General features: G+C 42.4%; 1 protein-coding gene across 1 annotated transcript; it reads right to left on the bottom strand.

Moving 5' to 3' along the window:
- Positions 1–11,586: 11,586 nt before the first annotated feature.
- LOC131294916 (uncharacterized) lies at positions 11,587–13,669 on the bottom strand. Its single transcript, XM_058322970.1, has 6 exons — positions 13,531–13,669; positions 12,822–13,477; positions 12,488–12,749; positions 12,115–12,421; positions 11,884–12,045; positions 11,587–11,812 (listed from the first exon to the last, which is right to left on the bottom strand). Exons 1-6 carry the CDS (start codon positions 13,534–13,536, stop codon positions 11,724–11,726), a joined length of 1,482 nt encoding a protein of 493 aa, XP_058178953.1. The 5' UTR covers positions 13,537–13,669; the 3' UTR covers positions 11,587–11,723.
- Positions 13,670–13,973: the final 304 nt, after the last annotated feature.

Raw genomic sequence — 13,973 nt, 5'->3', positions numbered from 1 at the left:
ACTGCAACCGAACTTTTCGGCTTCACCACAGGTCGTTTACCCAATCAGCTGACGCCGGTGCAACCCGGTAGCAACGACCTGTGGTCAGCCGGACGGTAGAGTGCGAGCGATCGTTCCTTCTCTTTCTCCAATCTCGTGCCCTCTACCGGGATTTTGCGTGACCCAGCTTATCATCGAGCCGTTACTTGATCGTTATCTCTGCTGTGCGTTATCTATCAAACGTCAATTTTGATAGCACAACAAAAACAACGATCAAGCAACAGGTGGTTTTGACAACGTTCTGTAGAGTGGGCCCTTTTACACTTAAAACGGGCTTATGAAGGTTTTATCACAACCTTTAAGATATTTTACTCTTCAGATGAGACTTAATGATGAGCATGAACAACAACGTTAGAGCCATGATAAAACTTAAAATGTTACTTGGGTAGGAGCACCGGAGATCCTGGAGCCAGAAACAACTACCATGTCTTAAAGCCAACAAGAAACTGAAATAATTGTTTCAACTTCAAATTTTGATTTTGAAACTGCTGCAACATGAAAACTATTCTTTTCCGATGTTTTCATTAACCACATAATGAAAAAAACCTGCAGATTATGGCAATATCGAGAGTTCTAAAACCTCGTTATAAAGATGAGGATGACGTTTACTGCAGAAAGTTCAATACAGAACATTTTTGACTAAAAAACCAACGGAGCATCAGAAGAAAGCACTTGGTTGTTATTTTCGGAAACTACCAAAAGTGTTAATTATTACCCATGAATCAAAAGAACACATCACATCTATTTGTAACTTGTACAAAAGGTTTATTTTACCGTATTTAATCGAGTATGGTGCGCAGACGAGTATAGTGCGTACCTAAACTAAAACAAAAGTATTGAGAAGTTCATCTTGGTTACTTGCTAATGGGTAACTTCCGAATATAGTGCGCAGATAGTATTTGATCGATCTTTTATCTGAGAAAAAATGCGCACTATATTCGATAAAATACGGTAACCCAAACTAAAGACACAAAGTTAATAAATGAAAGAGGAAAGAAACACAATTATTGGAGAGAAGTACTAAGATCTTATAAAAAACTGAAAAAAAGAAGTAAAAAAACAATAATTATGGATATTGCAAACTGTAGAGCACAGTCATCTGACGTTGCAATATGTCTGCTAAATACTTGAGCCTTCGCGCAAGCATTAACCGGAACAGTGAAATATACCATGTGCAAATCACTCATAAAATTCAATTTTTAATTTTACAGCTACAAATTATAAGGCAGCAGTGCAATTTTTTCAGCTAAAACGCATTTTTACCTCTTCAACCCATCGTTGGAAAATTGTAACAAAAAAAAATTAAAAAGGAAAACAATCATTCAGTGACTCGGTGGTCAACTAGAGTCGACGCGATCTTAGCTTTAAAACCCAGGTTCGGAGTAAAGATAAAAAAGCAATAACAATAGATGAAACAAACACGCTTCTCCATCAAATGAGTAAATATGTGGTTGTTTTAATAGCCGTAATTTGGAACACGCTGCTTCAGAAAATAAATGCTACAAGCAAGACGCCTCAAACAGTTGAATGTGAACTATTGCAAGGATCAGTGTTGTTGCAATCGTTAGTAACATTCATCAAGAGTTTTCCCGCAGATTTTGCGAATGTAGGAATAACAGCTAACGAGTCATCTTATAGTTCAGTTCAGAAGAAAATCGTGTGCGTAAGCGAGACGAACACAAATTTTCTATCAATTAAGAATTTGTAATTAATACATTCTATGTCATTTGTGATAATGTAAAATCTCTAACATTACAAAGGGCTATTATTATATAGAATCTTTCCCCTGATGATAGAAAGAAAATTTTAAAACTTTTGACTTAAATTTATAAACTTTCATTAATCACAGCATGCTTTAATTGCAAAATATAACAATAATATAATCATACAGTAGATATTTAATGCTGGTTAATATAAAGTTCTGTAAAGGGTTGGATCCGACGCCTCCTGAAGGCTACTATAGGCTCTCCTCCCCAACTCCTACTCAATACGTCCGCGACGTACAGAACGGTAACTTGTCGCCTAAATATCCAAGCTTGGGTACACGGGGAAACCCACCCCCTTGGGCGGATGGGCGGCAAGGCTGAATTGAGAGGGGGAATGGACTGCTACTTGCTAGTAGTTCATCCCCGAGCGTCTGTTCTCCATGTTAGGAGCGGCTCGAACCAGCGTCTGTTCCCCATGTTAGGGGCGGCTGTACACCCTGTCCTGGCATCCTACGGGACGTAAAACAGCTAGCGAATGCTGCAGCGCGAAATCCGTCAGAACGTGGAACACTACAAACGACTGAGGACACAACAAACCCGGCTCTTCGAGAGCAAGAAGCGTCGCTTCGAGGAGTCGGATGAACAACTGATGCAGCAACTAACTCAGTCGGGGGAAACTCGCCAGTTCTACAGGATGTTGAGGAAGACACAAGGCGGCTTCACGCCAAATGTCGCAATGTGTCGTGACGAGGAGGGCAACATTCTTACGGACGAGCGAGAGGTGATCGAAAGGTGGAAGTGCTACTTCAACGGACACCTGAACGGAGCGGAATTGGGGGAGTCCAGCAGCGGCGCAGGCAGAATTGAGCAGCACATTAGCCAGGAGGTAGATGACGAGGTGCTCCCACCATCCTTGGACGAAGTCACTAGTGCCATCAAGCAGCTGAAACAGAACAAAGCAGCTGGCAGCGATGGGCTGGTGGCAGAACTATTCAAGATGGGTTCGGTAGAGCTTGCCGTCAGTATGCACCAGCTAATTGTGAAAATCTGGGAGCAGGAAAGGATACCGGAGGACTGGAAGCTGGGTGTCATCCACCCAGTGTACAAGAAGGGTGACAGAATGGACTGTGCCAACTTTCGAGCCATCACAGTCCTCAATGCCGCCTACAAAATCCTATCCCAGATACTCTTCTGCAGACTCGCGCCCCTTGCTACAGATTTCGTCGGAAGCTACCAAGCTGGGTTTGTTGGAGGCAAATCCACCACCGACCAGATCTTCACTCTACGGCAGATCCTCCAGAAGTGCCGGGAGCACCAGATCCCGACGCACCACCTCTTCATCGACTTCAAGGCGGCCTACGATACCATAGATAGGAAGGAGCTATGGAAGACCATGCGGCAGTACAGCTTCCCCGAGAAGCTGGTTCGACTGCTAGAGGCCACAATTTTTTTGGACGAGGGTTCACATTGGACTTGGCCCCGCCGTGGGACCACGACCAACATTACTCCCTCCTCTGAGCCTTTCACCTTCCGTCACGCTATGCACCTACACGGTAGAAGCAATGACGGAAGAGGCATCTGCCCCTAGGTTAAAAATCTCAGTTTACGGACGCTGTGGCACGCAACTAACTCCTGAAGGGTGAAAGCGCATGTCTCCAAAGGTCTAACAGGTACTACCCTGACTACCAGGGGCTATTTCCCAAGCCTAAGGCGACGGACTCGGCGCAATGCAACTTAAGCGGCTCAGAAGATCGATCCGACAGCTGACTTACATGACACCACTACCTCCTAAAAACCCGTAAATGGGACTTGCACTCAGGTTCTCCACTGACACCTCTGATCTGCGATCTTATGGCCCGCAAAATCGAGCTCCTGCCCGATCTACGTGCCGTCCCCGTACTGCACCCGCTGGTGCTTCCTTGGTCTGGCTGGTCAGGCCAGACCCTTGGCGGGTCTAGTTTCTGGTTTGACCTGGTCGTAGTTGGCAACTTGCATGGGTGCCACCTTGGTGCGCCAGTACACCGGTGTGTCCCTTACCAACAACTAACAGGTCGCCCCATAGACAAGACCCACCGCCTTCCTCCTTCTGCACCTATTGGTGCTCTCTTTGGCCCGGCTGCTGTTCTGCCGGGCCCCTTCTTGCAAATCTGGTTTCTAGATTGACCTGGTCGTAGTCAGACGGGTACCACCTTGGTGCCAACGCTCACCGGTGCATCCCTAACCGACAATTAACAGGTCGCCCCATAGCCAGACCTGCCCTTCCGCCTTTGTCACGAGCAACCCCAGCGCCCTGCTTACCAGTCAAAAGGGGATTATCAAATTATGCACATTCTACACATCTGTAACCGGTCGCCCCCGGAAACAAATCAATAGTTCCTTCGTAACCAGGGTTACTCGTGACCTTCGTGAATCTTCCAGGAGAGTGAATCCCTTCCGAAACACTCCCTACGTCTTCGCGGTCCTGTCCACTGACATAGGGTCCATCCTAACCTCCGGAGAGGCTAAACAGACCAGAGGGCTAGATACCTAAAACCAGGATTAAAGGTACCTTACAAGGCCCGTTCCGTCTGCGGCACACTACCAAACTCAATCCAGGCAGTTTGATCATCCTGGGTCCCAGCGGCAAAGGAGGAGGAATCTCGCACAAATCCTTCGAGAGTTTCACTCTGATAGTGCACGGGAGGTCGGGTACCCCTCCCACCCAGATCTCTGTTCGTCACCCCTGCCATCACTTCAGGGGGTCCAGTGGCGCCACGAGGAGGCCAGTATTCCAGGCGTTCACGCCGTCACACCGTTTGACCGGAGTGACCCCACATTGACTGCGAGCCCGCTAGAGGCCACAATGGAGGGGGTGCAGTGTAAGGTGAGGATTTCGAACATGCTGTCGGATCCGTTCGAATCTCATCGGGGTCTGAGGCAAGGTGATGGACTCTCCTGCCTTCTATTCAACATCGCTCTGGAAGGTGTCATGAGGAGCGCGGGCTTCGACATCCGTGGCACGATTTTCACCCGCTCTCTCCAATTCCTCGGCTTCGCGGATGACATCGACATCATCGGGCGGAACACTAGGACGGTGTGCGAGGCGTACACCCGACTGAAACGCGAGGCCGCAAGGATTGGACTAATGATCAATGCGACGAAAACAAAGTACCTGCTCGTCGGAGGCTCTGACAGTGACAGAGCCAGGCTGGGGAGCAGTGTATCAGTGGACGGCGACGAACTTGAGGTAGTAGAGGAGTTTTGCTACCTCGGCACTGTCGTAACTCCGGACAACAACGTGAGCTGTGAAATCCGGAGGCGCATTGTTCAGGGGAATCGTGCCTACTATGGACTCCACAAACTCCTGCGGTCCAGATGGCTTCTCCCACGCACGAAATGTGTCATATACCGCACGCTGATTAGACCGGTCGTTCTCTACGGGCATGAATCCTGGACTCTGCTCACGGAGGACGCCAACGCCCTCGCAGTCTTCGAGAGGCGCGTGCTCCGGTCTATCTTTGGCGGTGTGTGTGAACAGGGCGTGTTCACATCGGATGCGACCGGGGTTGGAGGGCTGCAGCCATGGACCGAGCTACCTGGAGAACGATTGGTGACCAGGCCATGTCAGCACGACGTGCTCAACTGCGAGCGGGCCATTGAAGAAGAAGAAGTAATATAATGTTATATATATAAGTACCTTGTAAATTATACTACACAGGATGGGCAGCATGAACCAATGAGTTTGAAACGGCGGCGCGCCCGCAGCGAGCGCAGCGAGCGGACTGCGCTAGGTCTACCGAAAAACGGAGTTTGTTTTAAATTTGTGAAATAAGGGGGGCCCGTGGGCCCCCCTCATACCGCACCCCTAGGTTGATTGCGTTGCCGAACTAATATATCACCAATTGCATAAGTTTAGGTATATCATCGCACAAGAAAACGAAGGCAGGGGTCTCATTTATTCTTTCATCGATAAAAGTTTGACACAACACCTAATACAAACAATTCACATAACGGTATTTATATCACCCATTGTATACCTTTAGATTGCATTGTATACCCTTCGTCGCAGAATAGGTGTAGCTACAATCGAAACCAAGCCAAATCTGCCAAATGCTCCAAATGCAAAGAAAATTATCTCACCAATTAACTCCAGCATTCAAATGCAGCTTCTGCAAAAACGAGTGTCGCGAGGTTACCACTTGAGCATTCTACCGGGTAAAAATCTCCGGGGAAAATAAAAAATTCCAATACGCTCGAGCTACAAGGAGCATTCACTAGCCAATTCGAGCTCCTGGAAAATAATACTGTTGCCCCCTCACGTATAACACCTTCCTATCACTAGAAAAATTATGTATTGAAACACATACCAACCTTATTTCTAATCCAAAACCGACAAACTAACTGCTACTATCACTCTACTACCATCAAAACAGACAAACTAACTGCTACTATATATCTCCCAAAGGACGAACCCCTATATAAGAGTTCGGACAGAGTCAGTACGCCTCTGAATACGTGAAAGTGAACATAGTTTTCGAATCAACGTAAGAGGATATACCCCGAAATCGCAAAACAGAAGAAGAAGAAGAAGAAGTATATGTGGCAGCCTTACAATTTCGTACAGCACTGCACGATTTAGATAAATGTGCGACACCTCAAATCGAGAGAAATAATATTGAATTTTAACTTTGAAGAACACGTTAAATATATAATTACGTGAGGCACACATGCAGAGGCGGATCATGGGGTAAGCAAACTAAGCAGCTGCTTAGGGCCCCAAGTTATCGAGGGCCCCATCATTTACCCACCTTATATATTTTTTTTAATTTTAATGTTGAAATAATTTTATTATTTTTTAAAAAAAGTTGCATGTCTTATCAAATGTGTGATGAATTTGCGAATGAATTGGGCTTTGATTACGAAAAGGAGATCAAACGTCGCATTTTTGAGTTTTTTAAAGTAAACATAAAAAATACTGATGAACCAACATGTATAAAAGCGAACAGTGTAAAGATCATTTTGCAAAAGAGGATAATCCTCAGAATAGTTTGAAGATAATGCACATGGGCTAGCAAAAGTAATGCCCTGCCCCAAACATAGTTATAATACTTTGCATTGCACTAAGCTGTTATGAAATTATTCGTCAATTTTGTTAATAGAAAATACTATTTGTGAAAAATGATTCTCTTGGATAGTTCGCAAATATGGTTTGGCGTGAAATATGATTTTGAAAACAAGGCTTTTAGCATTTAAAACATGGGATAATATTGAGGAAAATGTTAGTTTGTAATGTAGTTGAAATATAATGTTGAATGTTGAATGCAATGTATGCTTTTGGGGCCTTCAACTTGTAGCTGCTTGAGGCTTCTAGAACACTTAATCCGCCTCTGCACACATGCCATATGACCCACGGGCCCCCCTTATTTCACAAATTTATAACAAACTCCCTTTTTCGGTAGACCTAGCGCAGTCCGCTCGCTGCGCTCGCTGCGGGCGCGCCGCCGTTTCATACTCATTATTTCACTCCAAATCATTGGTTTATGCTGTCCATCTTGCCCAGTTCAACCGATTAGTTCAAATCATTACAGCTTCTAACGGAAATTCAACAGTTCAAATATTCAAACTGAATTGATGTGCCACCTACTACATTAATTCCAGGCGCTAACATCGAAAAAATGATGACGATGCGGCGACTAGGGGGCCTCATTTGGGATTTTACCTTCAATTTAAATGAAATCTAGTATACCACGGTCTGGCAAAAGCGCGTTAAGCGTTCTCTTAGTCTCGTTGAACCGACAGAGCCGTTTTTGTAGGGAAACCAGGTCCCAAACAAGGAATGTTTGAACATGCAAGCACTGCTCACTACCTACCGTCGATGATCTATGACGAATTAATGACTTAACGGAAAGTAGTGAAAATGAACGGAGCGCTTAATGTGTTAATTCGGAATGTCCAGTTAGTTCACAACATAGATCGAAAAGCGTTAGAAACAACCTTTGACGAGAAAAACGAATCGTTTGATTGCATGAGTCTACCAATGAGATAGCAAAACTTGTGGCCAGACCTAGTTTTAAAGCTCAATCGGCAATTGATCGATTCTTCGTTACAAAAACATTCGACAATAAGCAACGAAAAGGTGGAGCCACGAGCTTTAACCACATAAAAAATGCAATACTGAGATGCAAACAAAGAATCTTATTTCAACGGTGAAACATTGGTGAACCATATTGGTGAAAGTTCCGACATGGTTTGGAGTTGCATTAGAGCAGCAGGAGTGGGGTAGTTGCACTTCATTGATGGCATAAAGGATCACAAAACCTACGTTCAAATTTTGAAAGACAGTTGTATAAAAAGCGCCGAGAAGTTAGGATTTCAAGTAAGATTCCTATTCCAGCAAGATAACGAGCCTAAACACACAGCCGTAAACAACTCCATTCGCTTCCCACAGAGTCCAGATATGAACCTGGTAAAACACCTATGGAAGATTTTAGATGATTTCCTTCGTAAACGGACAATCTCTAAACACGCATGCAAGATGATTGGAACAGAATACAACCCACCGGCGGCACCGCGTGGCAAATTGTTAATAACTATTGATTCTTTCAACCGATTTTCACGATTGACCCCTTAAATAAAAAGTCTTTTCAAGTTAAAGTTGTTAAAAGCTGATCTATTCGAAAATCCTCCTTTTGGAATTTTAGGTTCCTGTCGTTTTTATTTAAAGTATATTTGTGCCTATCGCGCTTCAATTGTAGCCTTTTTTCGTAGGAGGGCAGTTTTTTTTATACAAATACTAGCTGATTAACCCGATTTCATCCGGGTGGAAAGAAATTCCAAACGAAAGACTGTTTTCATTCAGTATCTTGAGTTTTGCAATGTTAAATTTAGCGTTTTGGGGATAGTGGTATTTTTTAGTATTACCTTTAGTCGACGAAACCATGTTGATATACATTTTGCATTCGCTATCTTATTGTGCTTCCACCTTGGTTAAACCATTTAAAATTAATCAATTGAAGCAAGTATGAGAAATACCCCAGTAAAACCGTCAACCCATGATATGTACGCGTTTTGTAAACTCGTCGCATCCGTAGTAATGTGGCATTATATTGTTTTACTTAATTTCTATCGTCCAGACGATAGAAAGTTATAGGCAGGAAGGAGGCATAAGAATGTTGGACATTTCACACTTGAAAAATTGTCTTTCTTATGATTATGTTTAGTATAAATTGATTAGACCGATTATGTGTGATTGAGAATATTTGTTACGTAAGAGAAGATAGAAGAAGTTTGGGATGTCTGGGTTCGATTTAGTTCGAGAAAATGAGTTACACTCCAGCCAAGTTTGGCACAGATACACTTAGTAGATTTTGCGTTGCATACTTGTGATGAGAATTAACACTTTTCGTTTTGAGCTATGCTATTGATTTGCTGAAGAAGAGGAGGAGGGTAGAGGGAGTTTGGGCTAAGATTGAACATTAATAGTGAGGTCATTCGATTTAGAAACCATAAATTCTGCGAAATTGATACCCATATTGCATTTTAACCATTTTTAAGGTATGGGGTAGTATGGGAGCCCCCCTTTCCCTTTCCCCTAGAAAGATGAAATTTCAAACCATGGTATGTCCCTATGTGAGCAGTCTTCTTTTTCTTCTTCACTGGCCCGCTCGCAGTTGAGCACGTCGTGCTGACATGGCCTGGTCAGTATGTGAGCAGTATGTGTACTAATTTTTGTGAAAACTCGTTCAATAATTGTTGAACTATAATTGTTTTTCATTAATTTTAGAGGGGAGGTGTTCTGGTATGGTAGTTATGGAATGGGTACACCAAGGAACCAAAGAACGGTTCATACAAATTATTGGTATAACGTTATGACTGTATTATTTGGTAAAACTTTTCTGTGGTAACACATTTTTTTCTGTGTCGTGTGTGGTGCTGTGTGTGTGTTGGGTAGCACAGTAGCACACGACCCAATACTACATACCACCATTATAGGAGCAACCAACTCGAAAGAAATATACGATTTTTTAGTCTATTTTTAATGTTAACACTTATAAATTACATCATATTGTTAGTTACATTACAAAGTGCACCACTATTGGTACCGTTACCCTTATTTAATCGTTCCACCCATCGGGTGTTCACCGCATAACCCATTGAGTCGTCGCGGAAGACACATATGACCACATATTACAGTAAGCAATATAGATTAATTATATACGTTTTCCAAACGTTTTTAATACAAAAAAAAAACGAAAACTTAAACATTCCACACTTACCACAGGTTCCGAGAATGTGACTGTTGGTGCATCTTGGCACAATATCCCGTCTGGCACACTGCTTTCACTATTGTTACAATTGCATTGCAAAGCATTCACCATTTGAGACATATTTACACCAATTAAACTTCACTTTGCTTTGAAAACGATTTACGTTACGAAACGTTAACGTTCGTCTGGCTACCACAATGGTTCGATTCTAAGAATGGCCTTTCAGGCGACAATTTTACGCTGTGACTGATGGTTTTGCGTTGGCACAACGTGTTAAAGTTGGTAGCTTTGTTGAATGGCCAGGCTGGTGAATCGTCATTGTCGTGAAATTCATTCAGAAATCAAAGATTTCAAATTGAAACAATCAAACTGCCTTATGAATGGCTGAAATAGCTGATTTGTTAATAACTTTTTAGTGGCTTGACCAATTTTAGCGCCAGACCCCTCAAATGAAAGGTCTTTTAAAGACTGATAACTCTGTGCAACAAAGACTCTTCCGTAATTCTTAGTTTATGAAATTCTGAGACGTAGGTGCAGAAACTTTGGTTGGTATTTTCTGCTGAAATTACCAATTTGCTAATAACTTTATAACTGCTGAACCGATTTGTACATGTGACCCCTTAAATGAAAGGTCTGCTCAAGACACACAACTTTGTGTAACAATAGATCATTCTATATTATCTAGTTTTTGAGAAACTTTATTTTTCGAAAAGCTTCGGAAATCTCCGGAACAACGTACTCAATATTTCGAATAGCCATTTAGGCAAAAACTTGCCAAATTGCTAATAACTTTATAACTGCTGAACCGATTTGTACATGTGACCCCTTAAATGAAAGGTCTGCTCAAGACACACAACTTTAACGATAGTAAGATTTTCAAGGCCTCTTAGTTTTTGCAAAATGATTTTGTATGGGAAAATGGCCGAAACAGCCAAATTGCCAATAACTTTTGATTCTGTGGACCGATTTTTACGACAGACCCCTCAAACGAAAGGTCTTTTGCAGACCAACAACTTTGTCGAAGTAAAGACTTATCCATCGTTTCCAGTTTTGGAGAAATTAATACTGCGACACATTGTAAACATGGCCCGGTCGACCGAAACTCTTCGAAAACCTCCAAATGTCATTTTCATATAATCCCAGGAAAACCCAGTTCGAAAGGTCCCGATGCGCAATCTCTCTCTTCGAAAGAGAGATTTTGCGATGTTGCGAGAGCATTTTCAATTCTCTTTTCTCTCTCAAATTGTGCGCATAGTGGTGGGTAGTTTCCTCGGAACTGAAATGAAACAGCTCCCCCTTGGAGCGGATAGCGATAGCGATCCAGATGGTCCTGGGGACCATTCAAAAGCTCGATTTAGCCTTTGGATCAATTCAACCATTGATTGTACAATTGTTAAAGTAACAAATAATATGAAAGATCGGTAAATTAGGTAAGCACGCATGATATGACGGATTGGGATTCGGATTCAAAGATCCGAATCTCGGAATGGATTTGAATCGAAAGATTCGAATCTCTGTAGGGATTCAGTTTCCCCATCACTAGTCTGCACCTCGCGATGACTTTTTGGCATAAACAAACTGACAACTCTGGCAAATCATATGATTCCATCTCTTTCTTTATTTTCACCAGGCCCAAAATGTTCCGTTTACCAAATCTTGATTAAATCAATAAAATTAGAATGACAATATATTGTACTACAGTACCCCTCCCCACTAACACCTTTCCGAAACATTAAAGTTTATTCAAAATCATGGGTGGCTTGAGTTTCCATTTGCTTCTTATCTCCCAATTAGCTTGCAGCTGTTCCAGCGCGAGCGGGTCTGCGAATGAAAACGGGAATCGAATTTATTAGATACAGAACAATTGCGGATTAAACTGCTCGGAGCTTTACCATTGGTTTGAGAGAATTGCATCAGTATGTTGTAAATATCTTTCACCGGAACACACATATTATGGAAAGGATATATTCGATTATCCAATGAGCTCTTGAAGTTCGAAACAGCAATTGCAATCAGACACCCGTTCTCGTCAAATATAGGTCCTCCACTTTGCCCTGTTGAACAAAATAAAATTTTCAAAAAACCAAAATCGTGGCGAATTCAAATGAGCAAAGAATAATTACCGTATTGCACCGAACAGTCCGTGAAAAGAATTCCTTTGCTGTACTTCGTAGCTCTCCCAGGTATGATGCTAGGTTTAAAGTTTGATCCCATAGCAAGTGATTTGAAAACAGGAAACCCAACAGCATAAAGACGCTGCCCTACACTGGGAATATAGTTGGCCAACCGACAAAACCAATTGGAACGTTGAGCTTCTTCGAATGTTGCTTCCATTAGTGCAATATCGTACGCACTATCGAAAGTAGGATTTTTGTAGATTAACCTAGGACTCGTAAAAGTTTGATTGCTGAAGGTACAGGTGATATTGTTCTGCAAATATTTGCCGCTAGTTTTCATTAGACTGCCATTAAGAATAGGTGACCAGCATGTACATACCGTAGCGAGAACGTGCGAACAAGAAATGATGTAGCATTTTCCATTCAATTCAAACGCACAACCAGTCCCCCAGCATCCTTGGGAATCGATCATACAAACGGACCGTACTGCTTGCGTTGGGAAAGGATTCACTTGGCTTTGGCACAGGTTCCGACTGTTGGATGTGATGCTTATTATTTCATCAACGTTGATTGCCAACGGAAAAGTTACATTCTCATTGCGATGCACGAACGTCGTACCGATAATAATTCCTTTGATTTTCCTAAAATTCATAATGATTTATAATTAGATGGAATATTTGGATCATGTGACTTTTACAATCCCAAAAATTTACATTTGTCGATCATATACGGCCCCTCCTTGGCATCCAAAGCTCAGCTGTATATCGAGCAGCAGCAGACAATCATTTTCACCGAACATGTTAGTAACATGTCCTACGTTAACGGTGTTATAGAAGGATTCATTTCCAAATGGGGTAGAGATGGCGACAACCTTATCTAAAATATTAGTTGGCTCGTCTTTTGGTGATTTCCAACGATTTATGATTGCTTTAATATGGTCCCAAGAAGGAACGGTGCCTGTATTGGTGGACAGGATAGCGATGCTGGCATACAGGCTGCTGTACCTGTTCACGGGCTTAGATTCGCCATCAATGGACACGTGTAGGTCATTTAAAACATTTTCCAAACAGTTCTTCACGCGCACGGAGTGTACCATCATACAGGGTCGAGCAGCATGTTCCTCTAAACTGTCTTTGGATTTTCGAATCACCCGAAAGTCCAACTCGGCAACTTCTTTCAGCTTATCACATTTGTTAAGCTCTATAACCGGGCAGCGGCGTAGTGAGTTGGTTATATCTTCCACCAGTGTATCGTTATCACTGAAAATTAACCCCGATACGATAACAAGCTCATCAGTGAGAAAAGTGCCCGATTCCTTATGTCCACCGGACGTATAAAATACGGTTCCATGCTGGGGGATTGTTGGTATCTAAAACATAGAACAATCAGGCTAAATGGAAAATTTTAATTTTAGTCGTTTACCTTCATTTGATATGCGCTGCAGTGATCGGTCACAAAAACAATTCGTTCGCAAGTACTAAAATACTTTCTACCGACCACCTACTTCTTTGATGCTGTTATGCATTCGTGGGGATTATTCCAACTTCCTGCACATTTACTAGCTTAGCTGTTCTATGCAACTAAGTCGTTTAAAACAACTAAGACCGGCTATAATATTTTAGTTGTTGATCGTACTGATTATTGTTTTTATTTTCGTCTACTACATTTGACGTTCGTCTAAGCTGTTTATATCTGTCGATTTAGTTCGCTAACAACCGTTGCTTATCCTGCATTACTAGAGATCAAGAAATGTATTCCTTCTTTTATTAAATCCTTCCACACATTCAATTGGTTTAAACATTTAATCTGACGCATATTCAAATTTTAACTTCTTATAAAGTTGTTAGTGCTAAAATATATGGTTT

This window comes from Anopheles ziemanni, chromosome 2 (genome assembly GCF_943734765.1).
Source record: "Anopheles ziemanni chromosome 2, idAnoZiCoDA_A2_x.2, whole genome shotgun sequence".
Taxonomy (NCBI): domain Eukaryota; kingdom Metazoa; phylum Arthropoda; class Insecta; order Diptera; family Culicidae; genus Anopheles; species Anopheles ziemanni.
This window is presented reverse-complemented; position numbering and strand designations above follow the sequence as displayed.